The 22,908-nt window shown below is 44.5% G+C and overlaps 1 protein-coding gene across 1 annotated transcript in view; it reads left to right on the top strand.

Annotated features, from left to right (window-relative positions):
• Positions 1-1,614, top strand: part of LOC115077628 (vomeronasal type-2 receptor 26-like) — a 66,719-nt gene extending 65,105 nt beyond the window's left edge. Inside the window, exon 5 of the mRNA XM_029579923.1 lies at positions 719-1,614. Within this exon, the coding sequence (XP_029435783.1) occupies positions 719-1,614 (896 nt within the window). The remainder of the gene's footprint in view (positions 1-718) is intronic.
• The last annotated feature ends 21,294 nt before the right edge of the window (positions 1,615-22,908 follow it).

The following is a 22,908-nucleotide window of genomic DNA, read 5'->3' as shown; positions in this document are numbered from 1 at the left end:
CGTGACGCCGGCGTCACTCGACGTGCCGCCGACGTCACATGCTTCTCGCCAAGGATTGCAGAAATGGCGTCCTCACTCCTCGCTCCATCACCAGGGAGTTGTGGTAAGTCGGGGGGGGGGGATTAAGGAGGGTGAGGGGGTTTATATTTTTATTTTGGCTCAACAATCGCGATTTCCCACATATCGAACATATCTATGTTCGATATGTGGGAAATCCGATCGTTTATGTCGAATCAATTTTTTAAGTAAAAAAAAAATATGAGTTGCGTTTTACTAATGCGGTCAATCCGAATGCACACCCCTAGGATACATAGACATAGTAAGACTGAAAGAAAATAAGCTGTTTGGCTACATATTGATTAGATTGCAATGGAGAAAGTTAGTTCAATGAGAGGCCCAATAAGATCAAGTTGCAACAATCTAAATGGAAGGTGTTAAGTGAGTGGATGAGTGATGTGGTAGCATAATCAGAGTGAAAGAGACAGATTATAACAATGAAATTAGGCATCTAATTGAATCTACACTATAAGGAGAAATTGTCATCTTGGGGATCTAGACATCTAAATCCAGAATTAGATGGATTGATCTCTTTGAATATTGGTTCCAAAATGTTTGGATTGTCTAATCGATATTGTAATTCAACACTGCAATATTCTTAAATATTTGAGAAGTGCATTGATGAGTGTTCAAATTTAAGGACATATTTTTTCCTTAACAGATATGGACAGCTGTTCCAGATGCCCAGAGGATCAATGGCCCAATAAGGATAGAACTTCCTGTATCCCAAAAGCAGTTCAGTATTTGACCTATGATGAACCTTTGGGTACAGCTTTGACATTCTTCAGCATTTTCTTTTTCCTTATCACTGCTGCTATTCTGGGAATCTTCATTAATTATCGGGACACTCCTATAGTGAGAGCCAACAATCGGGACCTCAGTTATATTCTCCTTTTCTCTCTCATGTTCTGCTTCCTCTGTTCCTTGTTATTCATTGGCCGTCCTGATCAGGTGACCTGCATACTCCGACAGAGTGCCTTTGGGATTATCTTCTCCATCTGTCTCTCCTCCATACTGGCAAAAACAATCATTGTGGTCATAGCCTTCCAAGCTACCAGACCAGGAAGTAAGCTCCAGAAATGGTTGGGTTCCAGGGTCTCAAACTCTATTGTCCTTTCCTGTTCCCTTATTCAAGTTGTTGTGTGCCTTGTCTGGTTGACCACTGCTCCCCCATTCCCATATCTTAACATGCAATCAGAATTTGGAACAATACTATTGGAATGTAATGAAGGGTCAATAATTTCATTTTACTGTGTCTTGGGTTATCTGGGTCTTCTGGCTGCTACCAGCTTCATAGTAGCTTATCTAGGAAGAAATCTACCTGAAGGCTTCAATGAGGCCAAGTATATCACCTTCAGCATGGTGGTGTTCTGTAGTGTTTGGGTGTCCTTCATCCCAACCTACCTGAGCACTAGCGGAAAGTACATGGTGGTGGTAGAGATGTTTGCTATCCTGGCCTCCAGTACTGGACTGTTAGGCTGTATTTTTATACCCAAGTGCTACATTATTATAATGAGGCCTAATAGGAATAACAGGAAGTACCTGACAATCAACTGAAATTATTAATACTTCTGAGAATTATGGCAAAGTTAATTCTGTGACAATCTGAAGTTTTGTAATTATGTATTCCCTTGAATTTTCATTAAATTCAAGAGATTCTAAAATAATAACGTGAAGAAAATAGATATAGGTGGAGAAAGGACAATAATAATACTTGTGTCACAGCTTGTGTATTCTTCTAGTACCCCACCACTCAAAAGCGGCAGTCTTCAAATTGTCTATCAGGCTTGAAGTGCGCTTTACTTTATATTTATAGACCTTTTATCTAATATTCAAGATCAAGGATTTCAAATACTTTCATTCTTCAAAATTGTGTTGGGTAAAATTTGTCATGGATTTTGCAACTGCTTTGAATGTAAATAAAGTTTCTGTGGAAAAAAATGCTTTGCATACACCTGAAAATACCTGTTATCTTCCAATTCTGCAACAAACACTTTTCATGAAGTAGAATAAGTGTGGACAATCATATTAAAGATGAATCATCTTCTAGTCATAATCACCAATTCTAAGAATTAAAGTCAGAAATCATCATCATCATTTATATCAAGCTTTACACAGCATAGAGTACAAAGCATGTTAGAACTGAATGGGACTTTAGTTTATACTACATGTGTAGAGTACATTTGTAAATGGAATTCAGTTACAATTCACAGGCAATACATAATTATAGATTCAAATACAATTATAAATGGAAACATAATACAGGACGAATGTAGTATATGTTGAAAGTAAATGTTAAGGGGTAGATTTTAAAAGACTTAATCATGAAAGTCCTGGGATTGGTGAAGGGGGCAGGGAGGGGTAGGGCCAGAGGCGCCCAGCACAGCGGCCATTTACTGCTGTGCTGGGAGATCACATGCCAGCAGGGTGCCGGCGTGCGCAACTTGCGCCTGCTCGAAGCAGGTATAAAAGGTAAGACAACACATTTGGGGGGGGGGGGGGGGTTAGGATAGGGATAGAGGGAGGGTGGGATAGGGAAAGGGGAAGGGAGGTCAGACTAGGGGATCGGGAAGTTCCCTCCCAGTCCGCTCCTTAATTGGAGCAGACTGGAAGGGAACTGGGGAAGGTCCCGATGCGTCACCATGCGTAACAGCGAAAATCCTCCCCCCTTGCCTGTGCCGAGCTGGCATTTTATAACATGCATGTGCCAGGGTATGCATGTGATAAAATCGTGTGCATATGGATGCGCGCAATCTTTTAAAATCTAACCCAAAACTCTTTGATTGAATGAGCGTCTGCAAGTATAAGTTATGTTACAGACATAAAGGAATCTGAGTCAAGTACATCTGAGGGATTTGATGTGGTGCTTACTTGGTGGGAGGAGGTAGTAATTAGTGTTTGTGTTGTAGTGCATTTTATATGAGCCATTGGAGACCAAAACTGTGGTTAAGGGATGTCATCAGGAGGTCAGAGTTCCAGCTGTGGGCCAAAGTCAGCACAAATGGCCCTGTTTTCAATCCCTTCATAAAGGTGAGGAGGCCGAGGGCAAGCCAGACTTCCAGACCTGTGAGCTCCATAGGGTGCAGTCTTTAGTCTTATTCTGAAAAGATTCTTCTTCCAGTGTGTTGCGCCTGTCGGTCGCAGATGGCTGTGACCTCTCATGCTCACCTCTTTTCTTGCTACTTTGTCAGTCATTGGAAGAATGGCGTCCTTCACTAACCACTGCCGACCTCCCTGCCGTTCACAGGATAGCGTGGCCACTCACGACTGCCATCTTGTTCCTGGAGTGCATGATAGGGAAATGTCAACTAATATGTACACATAAGACTGTATATTTGATGTACCATGGTGGTAACTTTCAGACCTCTGCCCCTTCTCAACGCTAGGTATAAACTGTGAGTGTACTATGGGAAATCTTAGAGTACAAGGCGTGAGGCCAATCATTCTGCAGCCCATATGCTCAACTGTCAGAGGCGCCCCTTCTCAAGAGTGCAAGCACTTGATCACTGCTGTCCTGTGTGTGCAAAATTAGAGCACACACACACTGCCTGCTCTGGGGTATGGATTGCTGTGGTAATGGAGGGACCTCTGAGTGAAACAGCACCCAGACACAGAGAGTGACAAACACTAACATATCACGTCACTCACCGAGTCGCACACTCACACTTGAGTACGGACTACCTGCAGCACTTCCTGCACCTACACATGGGCAATGCATATTTTCCTGGAATGTTTGTCATCAAACAACAATGATGTAAGTGGCTGCTTGCCCATAACTACTAATGAAGTAGTCTGATTCCTTCCTCGGCACAGATTATCTATTTCTGGCCACATAAAACACATCTGTCAGAGGCATATATGACACCTAATTTGGTGATACTGACATGGGCCCCTCCAGGGCTTAGGTGGCACTAAATGGGTGTCTGGCAAGAGACCAAAAAGGCCATCAGCCATCATGGCAACCACATGAGACCTCTGGGACCATAGGCCTATACATTCAGCACTGTTTCCTAGAGATGTGAATCGTGTCCTCGATCGTCTTAACGATCGATTTCGGCTGGGAGGGGGAGGGAATCGTATCGTCGCCGTTTGGGTGTTTAGAGTATCGTGAAAATCGTTAAAATCGTGAACCGGCACACTAAAACCCCCTAAAACCCACCCCCGACCCTTTCAATTAAATCCCCCACCCTCCCGAACCCCCCTCAAATGCCTTAAATTACCTGGGGGTCCAGCGGCGGTCCGTAGCTAAATCGGGGGAAGGGGGAGGGCAGGAAAACCGGCACACTAAAACACCCTAAAACCCACCCCCGACCCTTTAAATTAAATCCCCATCCCTCCCGAACCCCCCCCAAATGCCTTAAATTACCTGGGGGTCCAGCGGCGGTCCATAGCTAAATCAGGGGAAGGGGGAGGGCAGGAAAACCGGCACACTAAAACACCCTAAAACCCACCCCCGACCCTTTAAATTAAATCCCCCCCCCTCCCGAACCCCCCCCCCCCAAATGCCTTAAATTACCTGGGGGTCCAGCGGCGGTCCGGAACGGCCTCCTGCAATTGAATCGTGTTGTCTTCAGCCGGCGCCATTCTGCACCGCCATTTTGCAAAATGGCGGCGCAAAATGGCGGCGGCCATAGACCAACACGATTCGACTGCAGGAGGTCGTTCCGGACCCCCGCTGGACTTTTGGCAAGTCTTGTGGGGGTCAGGAGGCCCCCCCAAGCTGGCCAAAAGTCCCTGGGGGTCCAGCGGGGGTCCGGGAGCAATTTCCTGCCACGAATCGTTTTCCGTATGGAAAATGGCGCCGGCAGGAGATCGACTGCAGGAGGTCGTTCAGCGGGGGTCCGGAACCCCCGCTGAACCCCCGCTGAACCCCCGGAACCCCCGCTGAACCCCCGCTGAACGACCTCCTGCAGTCGATCTCCTGCCGGCGCCATTTTCCGTACGGAAAACGATTCGCGGCAGGAAATCGCTCCCGGACCCCCGCTGGACCCCCAGGGACTTTAACCAGCTTGGGGGGGCCTCCTGACCCCCACAAGACTTGCCAAAAGTCCAGCGGGGGTCCGGAACGACCTCCTGCAGTCGAATCGTGTTGGTCTATGGCCGCCGCCATTTTGCGCCGCCATTTTCCAAAATGGCGGCGCAGAATGGCGCCGGCTGAAGACAACACGATTCAATTGCAGGAGGCCGTTCCGGACCGCCGCTGGACCCCCAGGTAATTTAAGGCATTTGGGGGGGGGGTTCGGGAGGGTGGGGGATTTAATTTAAAGGGTCTGGGTGGGTTTTAGGGTGTTTTAGTGTGCCGGTTTTCCTGACCTCCCCCTTCCCCCGATTTACGATTTTTTGACGATAAATCGGGGGAATTGGTATTGTATCGTGGCCCTAACGATTTTTGATGATTTAAAATATATCGGACGATATTTTAAATCGTCAAAAAACGATTTACATCCCTACTGTTTCCTGTTCACTATGGAGCCTGCTTGTAGGCTCATTAAGTCATCATCTGAGAACAGTTTCTCTAGCCATAATGCTATACACAGACCAGATCACTGACAGTGTTGGAGCACACCTGCCCTGCTCACTACTAACTGTAAAAGTCACTTTCATCACATGAGGTACAGCCTAGAGGATGGCAGCTCTTCCTGATTCCCAACAAGTCGTGACAGGCATGTTGATCAGCAAGGGCCTGCAAGCATGAAAGCACAGAAATGTGAGGACTGACATTGGAAATGGAACTATTTTCAAGCTGTTTGGCGCAGGAGTGCTTAGCCTATGTGATTTAAAGGTGGTCACAGATCACACCAGGATTGTAAGAGATACTAGCTATAGCAACAAGCAAAATTCCCTGCATTTTCTGAGTACATACATCTTTACAGCTGCACTACATGCCTATCATAGAACCATAATAAATAGCATGTAAAATAATCACATAATATATGTAGACCTGTTATATGGTATATCTCATTATTGAAACAAGTTTACCTTCATACGATGCATAGTAATAGCTATCGTGGCGATGAGTCTGAAAAAACTTCTAAATCATTAGGTAACTTGTTAATTGCACATGTCCGGTAATATGATACGATCACTCTTATCGGAGTCCAGTGAAAAAGATTATTTGGTTATTGCCTTGGATCACGCTATCGCCTGCACTCGAATCGTGTTGCCGTACGGCCGGTGCCATTGGCACCGCCATTTTGCTGTACGGCGCCATTTTGCTGTATGGCACCATATTGCCGTACAGCAAAATGGCGCCGGCCATACGGCAACACAATTCAAGTGCAGGAGGTCGTTCCCGGACCCCCGCTGGACTTTTGGCAAGTCTTGTGGGGGTCAGGAGGCCCCCCCAAGCTGGCCAAAAGTCCCTGGGGGTCCAGCGGGGGTCCGGGAGCGATCTCCTATGCTCGTGACGTCGGGGAACAGGAACCAAAATGGCCCCGGCGCTACCTTTGCCCTGTCATATGACAGGGCAAAGGTAGCGACGGGGCCATTTTCTATCAACGCGCCTGACGCCCGAGAGTGGAAGATCACAACGGGACCCCCCTACTGGACCCCAGGTAATTTAAGACATTTTGGGGGGGTTCGGGAGGGTGGGGGATTTATTTTAAAGGGTCGGGGTGGGTTTTAGGGATGTTTTAGTGTGCCGGTTTTCCCGCCCTCCCCCAATTTACGATTTACACGATATTTAAAAACACAAAACCGCGACGATCCGATTCCCTCCCCCCCCAGCTGAAATCGATCGTTAAGACGATCGATCACACGATACACATCTCTAGTAGTTAGCTCCTCACAAACACAGTTTTCTGAAAATCAGTTGAGGTTTACCTCTCTTACAAGCTTATTTTTCTAATTAATGTTTTATTGAATCATTAATTTTAAACATTAATACATTTACAACCTTAACATGACATATTTTTAAAGAAAACATTAGATTCAGAAGAAAGAGTGCCCTTTAAATCCTAGGGGATACCTATACATATTTTTTAATAGGAAAATAAATATATCACAAGTAACAGAGAGAACCCAAATAAGGGGAGAAATACATTTACTTTACCTCCCACAGTCCTACTACTGTCTGACTCATACCAGTTATCCATTCTTGTCAGCAAAAAATGTCTTGAGATGTAGAAATCAGAAAAAACAAACTTATTATTTTGATGTCACTAAACATTTACAGGAAAATGTTTTAAAAAGTTAGCACCTAAGGAAACTATCCTGTTTGTCAATTGCAGGAAATGCTTCTTATGAGGCTGAGTCACCCAGGCCACATCAGGAACTATTTGAATTTTATTACCGCAAAATAGGAAATCTTTGTTTTTAAAATATTTCTGAAGAATTAGATTTTTATGACTTTCAGCACAGAAAGACACTAACAGTGTAGCTCTAAGAGGGATCTCATCAATAGAAGTTTCCAAAAAGGTTGATAAATGGGGGCTTACCGGTGACAAAACATCGGTCCACCCTTCATTGCCTACTTCATCTCTTCTAAACCCAGATATACGTATAATATATGTTGGAAAGAGCCTTATGATGCTCTTCAGGTTTACTCATAATTTCCCTACCAGATTTCTTGAGTAAATCTACTGGTAATAATTGTGTAGAAACAGGAAAATTCAAAAAACAAAGGTTTTAACTCCTCTAGATATTCTTTGATCTCTCTGACAGATTATGATAAATTAAGCTATCTTTAACAAAATTAACACTAAACCTCTGCAATAATGAAACTTGAGGAGTCACAGATAAAATAGTATATTCCAATGCGGATATATGAGACTCATGATCAACTGAAAAGCTTTAAAGTTAGCCATAAGTTGGATAAATTGGGATGAAATTTCGGTCAGGGTCCTATCCATTTTAAGGATCATTTTCCAGACATCCATTAAGGTAATTGAACATAAATTAGTGTCAGTTGCACCTCAAGAGGAGGAATTAAATGAAATATTAATCACTCTAGGTGCTTCCTCTAAAATGGTAGCATCTATTATATTAACCTGAGGTACAACATTAGAAGAAACCAATGTACTTGAGGAAATCAGGAATGAGCAGATTTCAAACCTCTCACCCTTAGGGAGGTATTTCATGCCCCTATATTGGACAGACCTGATGGCTGGAGTGAAGGTTGCAATATGCTAATGTTATAAATACTGAGGTTTAGATGGAGCCTTGGACACTGTGGCAGCTGACCACACCCACGGGGGGAAGTCCCGTGAGGGGCCACAGCTCAGGACACACAAACACAGAGATTGATCTTGTATTAGACAATGTGATGAAGCCACCAGAGGTGGCAGTAGTGAGCAGCAGAAGTAGCCCAGCTGGGCTAGTATCCCTCAGGCGCTGGAACAGCGACTCCTACAGAAGCAGTGCTGTAGTGGAAAGAACTGAGAATAATGAGTACAGTGGAATATGCACAAAGCCCCAGTATGGAGAACCCCAGGATAGGGAGAGCAGGACCTCGAGAAGTGAGTACCTGATTCCTGAGAGCTGAGATGCTTGAAGGTAATGTACTCACACAGCGATTCCATGTAGGAGATGGCACTAGGGCTGGAAAGGAGGCAGGCCCTCGAGGAGCGAGTACCTGGTTCCAGGGAACAGGTCTGAGGTGAAGATGGTAGTACTCACTGGTGTTGAAGATAGTGAATCCTTCCAGGCAGAAGAGAAGGTAGGAGCAGGCAGCGAGTCAGGGAACATGGGCCCTTGAGGAGCGAGTACCGTTTTCCTGATAGCGACCTGAAAAGCATGTGAGGCCCCCGAGGAGTGGGTACCCCGTTAGCGTTAAGAGTTCAATGGAAGATTGGAGAGGCAGAGTAGCTGGGTACGGAGAGCGAATCCCATCTATAAGATTCCCCTTGCTAACTCAAAGGCTAGCAAACTTCGTAGGCTTTAAATATCCGGGCCTCATCACGTCATCACAGGGGGATGCTTCTGAGGTTCGCGCCAAGCAGGAAATAAGAGTGAGGGCCGCACGGCGCATGCGTCGTAAGGTACCAGCTTAGCATGGTGGGAGGCAGCGCCTAAGCCGGTCCAGGGACGCCGGAGAGGATGGCAGACACCTCGGCAGCCAGGCATCCATCTATAGTGAGAGGAGGTGCAAAGAAAGAAAGGTAGGTGGAGTGAATCCATCGGGAAGGGATGGTTGCAACAGTACCCCCCTTTAAAGGGCGATCTTCTCTGCACGTACCAGGTTTTGGTTTCCAAGGATGTGAGAGATGAAACTGATGGAGCATCTCTTTGTCAAGGATATTAGCCAGAGGCTCCCAAGAATTTTCCTCGGGGCCAAAACCTTCCCATGAGAGAAGGTATTCCCAGGTTTTGCCTCATTTGTGGACATCAAGAATGACTTCGACCTTGTATTCTAGGTCATCTTCTGCATTGATAGGAGATGGTTCCTGAGATTTGGAAGAGAATTCACTGATGATGAGTGGTTTCAGAAGCGAAACATGAAAAGCATTATGGATGTTCAATCCAGGTGGTAACTTCAGACTGTAGGTAACATTGCCAAGACATTGGAGCATTGGAAATGGTCCAAAGTAGCTAGAAGCAAATTGAGAGGAGGGTAACTTCAGTCTAAGGTGCTTAGTGGATAGCCAGGCTTTGCCACCAGATTGAAACACAGGCGCTTTGGAATGATGAGCGTCATAAAACCTTTTGGCTCGATCACTCGCTTTGAGTAGCATTGTTTGTCTGAGTCTATAATTGATGGATTTCTTCAGCAGTGGATTGAGCTGCAGGGCTGGGGACATCACTGAGAGCTTCAGTGGAAGTGGCGGTGATGGTGAATGTCCATATACCACTTCAAATGGTGTTGATCCAGTTGATGTTGCTGGATGAGAATTAATGGTGAATTCAGTCCATGGTAACAGTTTGGCCCAGTTATTCTGACGGCAACTCACATAGGCCCAAATGAACTGTTTCAGGGTCCTATTCATCCGTTCTGTTTGGCCATTAGATTGAGGATGATAGGCAGATGTATAATCTAGAGAGATGTTGAAGAGTTTGCACAGGGTCTTCCAGAATCTTGCCATGAACTGTGATCCTCTATTTGAGACTATGTGCTTTGGTAGGCTGTGGAGGTGAAAGATATGGACTATGAAGAGCATTGCAAGTTCCGAGGCTGAGGGTAAGCCAGGCAGTGCCACAAAGTGGGCCATCTTGCTGAAGCGGTCAACTGTGACCCAGATGGTATTCATACCTCCAGAAAGAGGTAGATCAACTACAAAATCAGTAGCGATGTGCATCCAGGGCTGTTCCGGAGCTGGAGCAGCAATCCCCACAGTTGGCCAGTTCTTGGCACAGTTGGCAGAAGATGTCACATAAGAGAGTGTATCTTCCTTGATAGTTGGCCACCAATAATACTTCTGTAACTTCAGCAGGGTACGGCATTGACCAGGATGGCCAGCCAGCTTGGAATCGTGTGCCCAATAGAGCACTTTCTTTCTGAGATGCTTTAGCACAATGGTTTTACCAGCAGGCACAGAATGAGTAACTGCTAAGACGACTTTCTTAGGATCGATTATGTGCTGCGTCTCTTCTGGAATATCCTCCAAGAGAAAGGAGCGCGTTAGCGCATCAGCTCTGGTGTTCTTGTCTCCGGGGTGATATTTGAGCACAAAGTCAAAGCGGTTGAAAAATAAGGACCCATCGAACTTGTCTATGGTTAAGATGTTGCGCATGGTGGAGATACTCTAGATTCTTATGGTCCATAAACACGGTAATTTGATGTTGAGCACCTTCAAGCCAAGGTCGCCATTCCTCAAATTCCAACTTAATATCCAGGAGCTCTTTGTCACCAATCCCATAATTCTTTTCTGCTGGAGAGAAACATCGTGAGAAGAAAGAACAGGGATGTAAGGACTTGGAATCTCCAGTCTGGCTCACAACAGCCCCCACACCGACGTCAGAGGCATCAACCTCTATGATGAATGGCTTGTTGGGGTCTGGATGATGTAGGCATGGTTCCATGGAAAAGGCAGTCTTTAAATCTTCGAATGTGGAAATGGCCTCCGCAGACCATTTAGAAGCATTGGCTGGTAGGTTGGGACCAATTCTTGATACTTTCTAATCTTTGGGGATCCATCTGGAAGCCATCTTTAGACACAATGTAGCCAAGAAAAGGCACGGAGTCTTTATGGAATTTGCACTTGGATAGCTTGATGTAGAGTCAGTGTTCTCAAGTCTTAGTAGAACTTGCTTGATGTCTCCTAGATTAGTAGACAGATTCTGAGAAAATATCAGGATGTCATCTAGGTACACTACGACACTCTTGTACAACAAATCCAGCAGAATGTCATTCATATTGTTCTGGAACACAGCAGGTGCATTGCACAGGCCAATGGGCATTACTAAGTACTCAAAATGACTGTCTTGAGTATTGAAAGCCGTTTTCCACTCATCACCACTGCAAATCTGGACTAAGTTGTAGGCCCCCCTTCAGGACTAGTTTCAAAAATATCTTGGCCCCTTGAAGCAGGTCAAACAGCTCTGAGATTAAAGGCAGGGGGTAATGGTCTTTAATCATAATCTAGTTCAGAGCTCGATAGTCAATACAAGGACGTAAGGTTCCGTCCTTCTTTCCCACAAAGAAGAATCCTGCCAGCTGGCGACTTAGGTCTAATGAAACCTTTCTGTAAATTCTCCTTGATGTACTCAGACATAGCCTTATTCTCTATTGCAGAGAATGGATAGACACATCCTTTTGGAGGTTCAGTGTTTGGTTTTAGCTGAATGGCAGTCATAAGATCTGTGTGGAGGGAGGATGTCAGCAGCTTCTTTGGAAAACACATCACTGAATGATGCGTATTGAGGCGGCAGTCCTGCCATCACTGGAGTTGTAGGCATGCAGAGAAAATGAGAAACTTCCTTGAGGCAACTGCCATGACAACCTGGGCCCCAGCGGGAGAGTTCCAAGGAGGACCAGTCGAATTGAGGTTGATGCAACTGCAACCAGGGTAATCCCAGAACGATAGGGTGTATGGCCTTCTCTAACGCAAAGAAGAGGATTGTCTCCGTATGGAGGGCTCCAGTGCGAAGAGTCACTGGTTCAGTGCGGCATTCACATCACCAGGCAAAGGCTCTCCATGGATGGATGACAAGAGTAGTGGAGCTTCTAAAGTAACGAGGGGAATCTTCAAATGTTCCACTAGGCCTGGAAGTATAAAGTTGCCTCCTGCCCCGAATCCACAAGGGCAAGAATTTGGATTGTAGGTGGTCCACAAGTCAGGGAGACTGGTAGAGAGAGCGGAGGAGAAGGCGAGGTAAGGACTAAGAACAGTCCTCCTGCAGGACTTAGGCCCATCCGTTTCTCGACAAATAGGGCATGTTGGGACATCATTACCAGCTTGTCCACAGTACATACATAAGCCATGCCTCTTCCGAAGTCTTTTCTCTTTTGAAGTCAAATGACTGCGACCAAGTTGCATCAATTCTTCTCCACTGGCAACAAGTACTGCTGGAACCATCCAAAGTTCAAGTTTAGCATGAGTCTCCTTCTGAACCAGTCTTTTAGTAGGCTTGAGTTCTTTCACCTTATCACGAAGCCGGTGGTCAATTCTAGTAGCCAAAGCCACTAGTTCGTCGAGCGAGTCAGGTGTCTCACGAGTGGCAAGCTGGTTCTTCAAGCGGATATTCAGACCTCTGAAGAGAGTTTTCAAGCATCTATGTTCCCAGCATAGTTCCGCAGCAAGAGTCTTAAACCCTATTGCAAAATCAGCCAGTGGTCGGTTGCCTTGCTTCAGGTCCACCAGGTCAGAACCAGCAACAGTCACTCGAGCAGGATCATCAAATATGGATTTAAATAATTTTAGAAATCCATCAATATCCTGCAGGATCAGATCCTTACATTCCCACAGCATTGAAGCCCAAGACAAGGCCCTTCCCTCAAGATAAGATAGAATATAAGTAGTCTTGGCGTAGGCAGTGGGGAAGTGTGCAGGCTGCAATGTGAAATGCATGCATGATTGGTTTAGGAAACCTCTAGTTCTTTGAATCTCTCCAGAGAAATGAACTGGAGCAGCCAGAGGTACCATAGTCTTTATAGTTACTTCAGGTAACTGACCTTCATTACTGGAAGTAGCGCCTTGCATCTCCTGTGCTTGTAGCTGATGAAACGCTGAAGTGAGTTTCTCCAATGCATATTGCAGTTCAGCAGTGCATAGAGCCAGGCCTGGAATGGCCTGCAAGGCATTGAGCTGAGCAGGATCCATGGAGTTAGCAATCTGTTATAATTAGTGAGGTTTGGGTGGACCCTTGGACTCTGTGGCAGCTGATCACGCCCACAGGGGGAAGTCCCGTGAGGGGCCCAGGTCAGGCTCAGCTTTGGACACACAGAGATTGATCTTTTATTAGACAATGTAATGAGGCCACCAGAGGTGGCAGAAGTGAGCAGTAGAAGGAGCCCGGCTGTGCTAGTGTCCCTCAGGAACTGGAACAGTGACTCCTCCGGTAGCAGTGCTGTAGTGGAAAGAACTGAGAATAATGAGTACAGTGGAATATGCACAAAGCCCCAGTATGGAGAACCCCAGGATAGGGAGAGCAGGCCCTCGAGAAGCGAGTACCTGATCCCTGAGAGCTGAGAGGCTTAAAGGTAATATATTCACACAGTGGTTCCACGTAGGAGAAGGCACTAGGGCTGGAACAGAGGCAGGCCCTCAAGGAGAGAGTACCTAGTTCCAGGGAACAGCTCTGAGGTGAAGATGGTAGTACTCACTGGTGTTGAAGATAGCAAATCCTTCCAAGCAGAAGAGAAGGTAGGAGCAAGCAGCGAGTCAGGGAACATGGGCCCTCAAGGAGCGAGTACCGGTTTCCTGATAGCGACCTGAAAAGCAAGTGAGGCCCCTGAGGAGAGGGTACCCCGTTAGCGTTGAGTCCAATGGAAGATTGGAGAGGCAGAGTAGCTGGGTAGGGAGAGCGAATCCCATCCGTAAATATTCCCCTTGCTAACTCAAAGGCTAGCAAATTTCGTAGGCTTTAAATATCCAGGCAGTGAGATGTCATCACAGGGGGATGCCCCTGAGGTTCGCGCCAAGTAGGAAATAAGAGTGAGGCCCGCGTGGCGCACGCGTCATAAGGTACTAGCGGAGCATGGTGGGAGTCAGCGCCCAAGCCAGTCCAGGGACGCCGGAGAGGACGGCAGGCAGATGTCGCAGCAGCCAGGTGGCCATCCATAGTGAGAGGAGGTGCAAAGAAAGAAAGGTAGGCAGAGTGAAGCCGTCAGGAAAGGATGGTTGTAACAGCCAGGGCTTAGAGAGGCTCCAGAAGTATCAGAAACTACCATAGTCTTAGACCCTGCCAAACTTGATTTTAATAGTTCTATGTGAAGATCCATAGGGTATAGAACCAAGCTGTTCACAGGAGATGAAGACCAAAGACTACCCTTTCTTTTCTTCCCCAATCAACAAAAAAAAAAAGAATTACAAAATTAGTCAGAAGGGGCGTGTACCTTTGGTGCACGTCCTCATTTGCATGCCTGCAGCTGAGCACCGCAGAGGCACTCTAACATTGTCAACAGTTTAGGCGCCGCTTGATGACACCAGCGGCACAGTGGGAGTAGGGCTTCAATTACGGTGATCTCAGCTGGAGAGTCTCAGGTGATAAAGGAGTCCTCTCCTCTGCCTCAGCTCAAACAGCAGCACTCCCCACAAGTATCCTCCACTTCCACCCTTATTTGTGTTCATTTTATATACTCCTACTCCTGGCCTTTCCACAGTCAACACTGACATTAAATATTTGTTAAGCTACTTTGCTTTTTCCTTATTGTCTTCTACAAATTCTTCCCTTTCTCTTTCAAATCTCCCAATGCCACTTTTGCACTCTCTTCTATCATTAACATATCTAAAATAAAATCTTGTCCCCCAGTTTTTCTGTATTTGCTATTTTTTCTTACATTTGAATTTTTGCATTTCTGACAACTTTTCCAGCAAGTTCTCCAAATATTGTTACCTGTCTCCCTCTTTCTGTGACCTTTCGTGCTTTCTGAATTCTAACCTATTCTCCCATACCTTTTCAGCTACTTCTTTAGAAAAGAATATACTCTCTGCTTCCTCTTTATTTTGTTCCTAACTAAAAGTTTAGTTGCCCTTCTATCTCCTTTTAATGTTGCTTGTCGCTTTTCTACTTGCCCTAGAATTTACCATCCAACTAACCATTCCTTGAGGTACTCCCCCATTGTAACAAAAGTTAGTTTTAATGGCCTATGACCCTAACCTTTGAATGGACATTCATCCCCTGCACTCTAATACTGAACCACCATCTAATGATCATTGATCTCAAATGATTGTCCATTACAATATTATAGATACCGTCTGCATTGGTAAGTACCAGGTCCAGTAAGGTCCCCTCCCATGTTTCCTTATCTGTTGAGAAAAGAAATGTCCCTGTAGAGAATTCAGGATCTCCCTGCTTCTGCAAGACCAAAGACAAACATCTTGGATTTCCCAATCAACATCCGGCAGATTAAAATTCCCATTTAATAGCACCTCCCCTTTCATTATAATTTTGTGAATATCCTGCATTAAATCTCTATCCATTTCCTCTTTGTGATGGATTATTATGGAGTATATTACACCAATATAAATAGATGTTTCATCCTCTCTTTCCAGATTAAACCACAATGCCTCTTCCTGTGTCCAGCCAACCATCACCAAGCCCTTATTCAAAAAATGTCTCAAATTCCTCCTACTCCCCTGCACCCTGATCCTCCTCCCTCTCTTCCAACAGGCACAAATCTGCTTCACTTTTTTGAAGGAGTTAATAAACATGTGGATAAAGGTGAACCGGTAGATATAGTATACTTGGATTTTCAGAAGGCGTTTGACAAAGTTCCTCATGAGAGGCTTCTAGGAAAAGTAAAAAGTCATGGGATAGGTGGCGATGTCCTTTCGTGGATTGCAAACTGGCTAAAAGACAGGAAACAGAGAGTAGGATTAAATGGGCAATTTTCTCAGTGGAAGGGAGTGGACAGTGGAGTGCCTCAGGGATCTGTATTGGGACCCTTACTGTTCAATATATTTATAAATGATCTGGAAAGAAATACGACGAGTGAGATAATCAAATTTGCAGATGACACAAAATTGTGCAGAGTAGTTAAATCACAAGCAGATTGTGATAAATTGCAGGAAGACCTTGTGAGACTGGAAAATTGGGCATCCAAATGGCAGATGAAATTTAATGTGGAAAAGTGCAAGGTGATGCATATAGGGAAAAATAACCCATGCTATAATTACACGATGTTGGGTTCCATATTAGGTGCTACAACCCAAGAAAGAGATCTAGGTGTCATAGTGGATAACACATTGAAATCGTCGGTTCAGTGTGCTGCGGCAGTCAAAAAAGCAAACAGAATGTTGGGAATTATTAGAAAAGGAATGATGAATAAAACGGAAAATGTCATAATGCCTCTGTATCGCTCCATGGTGAGACCGCACCTTGAATACTGTGTACAATTCTGGTCGCCGCATCTCAAAAAAGATATAATTGCGATGGAGAAGGTACAGAGAAGGGCTACCAAAATGATAAGGGGAATGGAACAACTCCCCTATGAGGAAAGACTAAAGAGATTAGGACTTTTCAGCTTGGAGAAGAGACGACTGAGGGGGGATATGATAGAGGTGTTTAAAATCATGAGAGGTCTAGAACGGGTAGATGTGAATCGGTTATTTACTCTTTCAGATAGTAGAAGGACTAGGGGACACTCCATGAAGTTAGCATGGGGCACATTTAAAACTAATCGGAGAAAGTTCTTTTTACTCAACGCACAATTAAACTCTGGAATTTGTTGCCAGAGAATGTGGTTCGTGCAGGTAGTATAGCTGTGTTTAAAAAAGGATTGGATAAGTTCTTGGAGGAGAAGTCCATTACCTGCTATTAGGTTCACTTAGAGAATAGCCACTGCCATTAGCAATGGTTACATGGAATAGACTTAGTTTTTGGGTACTTGCCAGGTTCTTATGGCCTGGATTGGCCACTGTTGGAAACAGGATGCTGGGCTTGATGGACCCTTGGTCTGACCCAGTATGGCATTTTCTTATGTTCTTATGTTCTTATTTAATAAAATGCCAGCTTTATCCCCACAGTGCCTTAATGCCACTCTCACTCTTTGCCAACACCTGATAAAAGAAGTGACATGAGGGAGTGCCAATCCCTCCCTTTGATCTGTCCTCACATCCTCTCAAGAGTATCAACCACTTTATCAGAGATAACGGAAAAAGCACAGGACTGCTTCTACAGCCAAGTCCATAAGCAAAGCACATCAAGCAGCACTGTCTGAATTTTCAAGAGGCATTATCACCCAGTAAATGAGAAACATGGGGGTAACTGGCACAGCATGGCAGATACTACCATAAGAAGCTTGCTGAGCAGAATCTATGGACAATTTTGCTCCTTTTCTGCTATCATTACTGTGTTACTAAGTTTTGTTATATGCTGATGATGCCTTAATCTACCTCTCTAAAACATCTCTTGCTGGTACTGTCTTTACGGATGCCATTTGGATATATGGACTTCATTCTAGGTTTATAATAAACTATTCCATGTCTGAAATATTTCTGTTGGGATGTAGGCCCTTTATAAGAAGAACTATGGTGCACAATTAAACTGTGGAATCTGCTGCCAGAAGATATGTTCAAGGCAACTACCATAGCAAAATTTAAAAGTGGTTTAGAAAAGCTTCTGAAGAAAACATCCATAATACATTATTAGCCAGGTAGACTAAGGGAAGCTAGTGGTATCCTTGTCAGTGAGTATATAGTTCAATTTAATGGGATCTACCGGGTACTTGTGATCTGCACTGTCCAAGCATGCGTCCAGCACATCAGCTCCACCATCCTCACTGATGCCATGCTTGTGCTATTCCCTTTCATAGTGCTTTTTCATAGTTTGTGTTGATTCATAGAACAGAATTTGGGTACTGAACATTTGCAAACATCAGAAGTTATGTGTCCAGTGTGATTCAACCTTTTATTCATACAAAATATACATTACAGGATTAGGCCCAATGGGAGCTCAGCCATGTACCTGCCAATCTTCTCAGGTGATAACCAGAAGTCCCTAATGGGTTGCTTTTGATCTCTCTGCTGCATTGGTCTCACTGAGCCAGTCAGAGAAAGAAAGCCATTGCCACTTGTCACACTCTGTACTGGGAGAAAGTCAAGCAAGAAGGAGATATTGTGGAGAATTGTAACAGCAGTGCTAGAAATATTTTTGCCTTTGTGTAGGCACTAGCAAGTTGAGCATGAATGCACAGAGATTGAAGCATACCAGCCTACCACCAGTCTTTTTGTGCGTGAATGTGGAAGCTTGTCAGCAGTCACTGTTAGGGCACTGCACTGCACTCTGTGTGTGTGTGTATGTGTGTGTGTGTGGGGGGGGGGGCAGTTCTCTTCACACAAACACATATTACAGTGGTTCTGTCAGTGGGGGTATATTTACAATACTAATAAAAATCATTTAAATATCCTATCTCAGACACTAAAAGTGACAAATTATATTATGTCAGAGAAAGGAAGAGGCAGGAAAGGGATTGTTGGCAGTGCTGGCAGAGTTGGCAACAGTAAGAAAACAAGTAGTCCTGCATTTAAATTGATATGGGACTTTTTCAAAGCAAGAATGGCAGAAGGCAGCTGTACCTAGAAGAAACTGAAATTTAGAAAGAATGCATCACTATAGACTGCTGAGTCTGTTTCTCTCCCTTCTGATTTTGGAGAGGCATCAAAGGCAGGGGCAGTAGAAGAGCAATGCCTAAAACCATCAGCTCTTCCTTACTTACTACCACTGAGGCAATGACAGAACTATTTTCATCAACTGTTTCAGAGGAACAATTTTACCTTGGATTGCCTGAATCATAAGATATCAAAGGGATACTAGTGGAAGAAAATTCTGTTGCCTAATGTATTAAATAAAATCTGATAAAATAGAATTTACCTACGTTCTTCTTTGCTCTCCCCAGAATGGGCCTAGACCACCCTTTTTTTCCACTGGTAAATGTGCGTGTGAAACCAAAATACATGATGTGCATAGTTTGGATACTTTCAAAATACCATATATGCACATGCACATTACTTACACATGTATATGTTAATTTTCTATGTGTAACTGCTATGAAAATATTATTCATTAGTTAGACATAAAAGGGTTGGTCAGAACTCTTTCTGGGATGGGTTTTCAAATCTAACTGTATAGCTGTAATCAAATCACAACCATCTAAATTTGATTGTTTAAAATTATGTACTGCAAGAGCAAGCTACAATCTGTCTGGCAATCGCTCACTAAACTCCTTTACAAAAAAAGTCTCTCAATGCCCCTGTCTCCTTCTGGATACCTGATAATATAAAATATGTGAATTTTCCTGCAACCTGATCTTCCTATCTCTCACTATCTCAACAGGCATGTGATAATAACAATTCAAATATACCCCCTCCAGCTCCCAGATCCTCTATCCTCCCTCTTGGGTATTTAAAGAAGTGAAATGAGGGAGAGACAAACCCTCCATCTAATCCATTCCTCATCCTAAAGATATTCACCACCTCATCCCCCAGAATTCTTCAAAGTCACTTTAACCAGATCCAGCAGGTGGATTCTCTACATCTATATGTCAACGTGGCATCCCACATTGATCTGACAAGAACACTATCAGCTGACACTGATGAGATTTTGGGGAGTTCTGGAGGGGTACAGATTGGGTAGGCTTTTGCAAAGGGGGAATATTCTTTAAATAGGGGAAGAAAGACGATTTGACAAGAAGATTGGCATTTTCTTGTTTTATTTCTTTAGCTTGTGTTGGCAGGGAGTGAGAAAGAACTCAGTGCCAAAAGATGAGATTTTTGGCATTTTTGTATTGGCTACTCTTTGGGAGGAAAGGTGGAGGATTGGGTTGTTAGGGGGAGCAATTACATTTTTTTTATTAGTTTATCTATTTATTTATTTATTTAACATATTTATATACCGTTTTACCAATACAAAATTGACCAAAGCGGTTTACAATAAAATAATTATAAATCAAACAAAACCAACTTAAAAATATAAATTAAAATTAAATAAGGTAAAAATAATAAGAACAGAAAGTAAAGCAAAGTTTGAAAAAAATACAATCTACTGCATGATCAATAACACAAATTTTTGGGTGACTTAGGATTATAGATAGTTGGCCATTGAGAAGGAGGGGTGATCAGGAATTGTTGGATTTTTTTTGTTTAAGGAAGACTATAAGGTAGATATAAAAAGCCTGGTGCATGCATCAGTTAGGGGATGTGCACAAGTCAGGCTTACACACACCCAGTAAATTTTAAAAGCTGCCCAGATGCTTACATCTCCCACCACAGGCATATCTCACTTGATTTCAAAAAGGGGTGTGGTTCGGGCATGGTCTGGGCCAGGCATGGGCATTCTGGGGTGGGGGCCAAGAGATGTACACATAGATACACATGTGCCCAGATCCAGTGCTACGTAAGTTTAATTTTGCTATGGAGGAGGTGTAATGTTAAAAAATAATCACCCAGTTAGTTTGGGGTAACTGGGTGGGTGTAGGCTATTAAACCAGGGTGGTTTTGAGGACTTAACTCTGAATTGGGCAATGAGGAATAATATGAAAATGTAGTTTAAAAGGTTCTGGAAGTAACAACACTTATACTAGGCCTCTGACCCTAATCTTATGTGCCATGTAACTCACAGATACCAAGCACTGTGGTGGACATGAGGTCAGGGCTTAGGAATGTTATAGATACCAGAGAAAATGTGAGTAGTAATACCAAATAAGGGCAAAGGGGAAATGGCATGACAGAGATAAGAACTAGGGATGTGCAAAGGGTACGGATTCATCCAATTCGGTATTCATATTTGTCAGGGCCCAAATACGTTGCATTCGTTCAATGGCGCCCCCGATCCGTTGATACGTTGCATTCGTTTTCCGGTCCCATTAAAGTCAATGGGGAAGTATTTGCAGCCTATTTTTGGCTGCACAATTGGGGTTTTCTTATCAATTATGATGAAACTTCTGGGGAGCGATCATCAGAACAAGAAAAGAGCTCCAATGCACTTAGACTGTGACAAAGTGGCACCAAAGTGGCATGAATAGCCTAAGGTACTTTAAAGGGGCACCAGGAGTGGCAAGAGTGCTTTAACAGAGGCGGAAAGCAGCAGCGAGAGTGTCAAAAACATACCACAGCTTCAAAAGAGAGCACCGATAACAGATGCATGAACCCTTGAAGGCAACGCGACAGGCAAAGCAGCAAGACAAGTGGCATCAACATCCTACAGCACAATGAAGGAGGAACATAGCAAGCAGAAATACTAGCACCAACACACTGAGGAACCATTATAGTGGCAATAACACCACAAGGCGTTGAGTGAGTCATCTGGTGTATGGCAGCAAGGCAGAGTGGCAGAGGGTAGATACAGGCTGGCTACACCCGGGTAGAGTTCCCTTTCCTTTGCGCAGGAAAGGGCTCCCTAGAATGGGTTCGCCCCTAGAGTGGGGTGTTTCTGTTGGTGTCTAGTGAGCTCTCGCTGGTCTTTTAGAATCAAGTGGAGTTAGCAGATATACAAACAAGAATTTTCAAGGCCGAGGCGGAGGAGGTTTTCATGTAAACAGCGGTTCAACATGAGTCAGAGGGTAGATACAGGCTGGCTACAGCCGGGGAGAGTTCCCTTTCCTTTGAGCAGGAAAGGGCACCCCAGAATGGGTTGGCCCCTAGAGTGAAGGGCGAGCCTTCAAAGCATGGTGACGTAGCGCAGGGTCTCACTGTGAGCATGGTCTCACTGTGTTTGCCACCGTCTAAGTACCTTGGAGCTCTTTTTTCGTTCTGAACAAGGGTCAACAGGTGCTAAGAGATAGGCTGCTACATCCGGGGAGAGTTCCCTTTCCTTTGAGCAGGAAAGGGCTCCCCAGAATGGGTTGTCCCCTAGAGTGTATAATGGTACAAATTGATAGGATTTAAGCATTTGATAACAGAACATGACTACATAAGCAAGACGGAGGAAGTTCTCTTCTCTGCCCTGAAACTAATTGTTTGTTTTATTTAAGGATCCATGCTGTGAAGGAATACTAGTTTGAATTGCCAGAGACTGAGGTTTCCCTTTGCAATGAGGGTTCAGCCATTAGGACTGGACATAAGGCCTGGACGAACAGGCACAGCAATCGAGGACAGAGGTCAAACCCGTGTAGAGACATAAGGCCTGGATGGACAGGCAAAGCAATCGAGGACAGAGGTCAAGCCCACATAGAGACTTAAGGCCTGGATAGACAGGCACAGCAATCGAGGTCAAACCCTTGTAGAGATGTAAATCCTGGAGAGACAGGCACAGCAATCGAGGACAGAGGTCAAGCCCAACTAGGGACATAAGGCCTGGAAAGACAGGCACAACAATCGAAGTCAAACTGTTGTAGAGATGTAAGGCCTGGACTGATCCGTATTCTTCCATCTATATGGCACAGCAACTCTTTGGAGAGCACACGCTGATCCATATTCCTTAATCTAGAAGGCACAGCAACTCTGTGGAGAGCACACACAGATCCGTATTCTTCCATCTAGATGGCACAACAACTCTGTGGAGACCACACGCTGCTCCATATTCTTCCATCTAGATGGCACAGCAAATCTGTGGAGAGCACACGCTGCTCCGTATTCTTCCATCTAGATGGCACAGCAACTCTGTGGAGAACACACACAGATCCAGATTCTTCCATCTAGATGGCACAGCAACTCTGTGGAGAGCACATGCTGATCCGTATTCTTCCATCTAGACAGTACAGCAACTCTGTGGAGAGCACATGCTGATCCGTATTCTTCCATCTAGATGGCACAGCAACTCTGTGAAGAGCATACACAGATCCAGATTCTTCCATCTAGATGGCACAGCAAGTCTGTG

This window comes from Rhinatrema bivittatum, chromosome 16 (assembly GCF_901001135.1).
Source record: "Rhinatrema bivittatum chromosome 16, aRhiBiv1.1, whole genome shotgun sequence".
NCBI classification, from domain to species: domain Eukaryota; kingdom Metazoa; phylum Chordata; class Amphibia; order Gymnophiona; family Rhinatrematidae; genus Rhinatrema; species Rhinatrema bivittatum.
The sequence above is the reverse complement of the archived record's forward strand: the minus strand, read 5'-3'. Positions and strand labels throughout refer to the sequence as shown.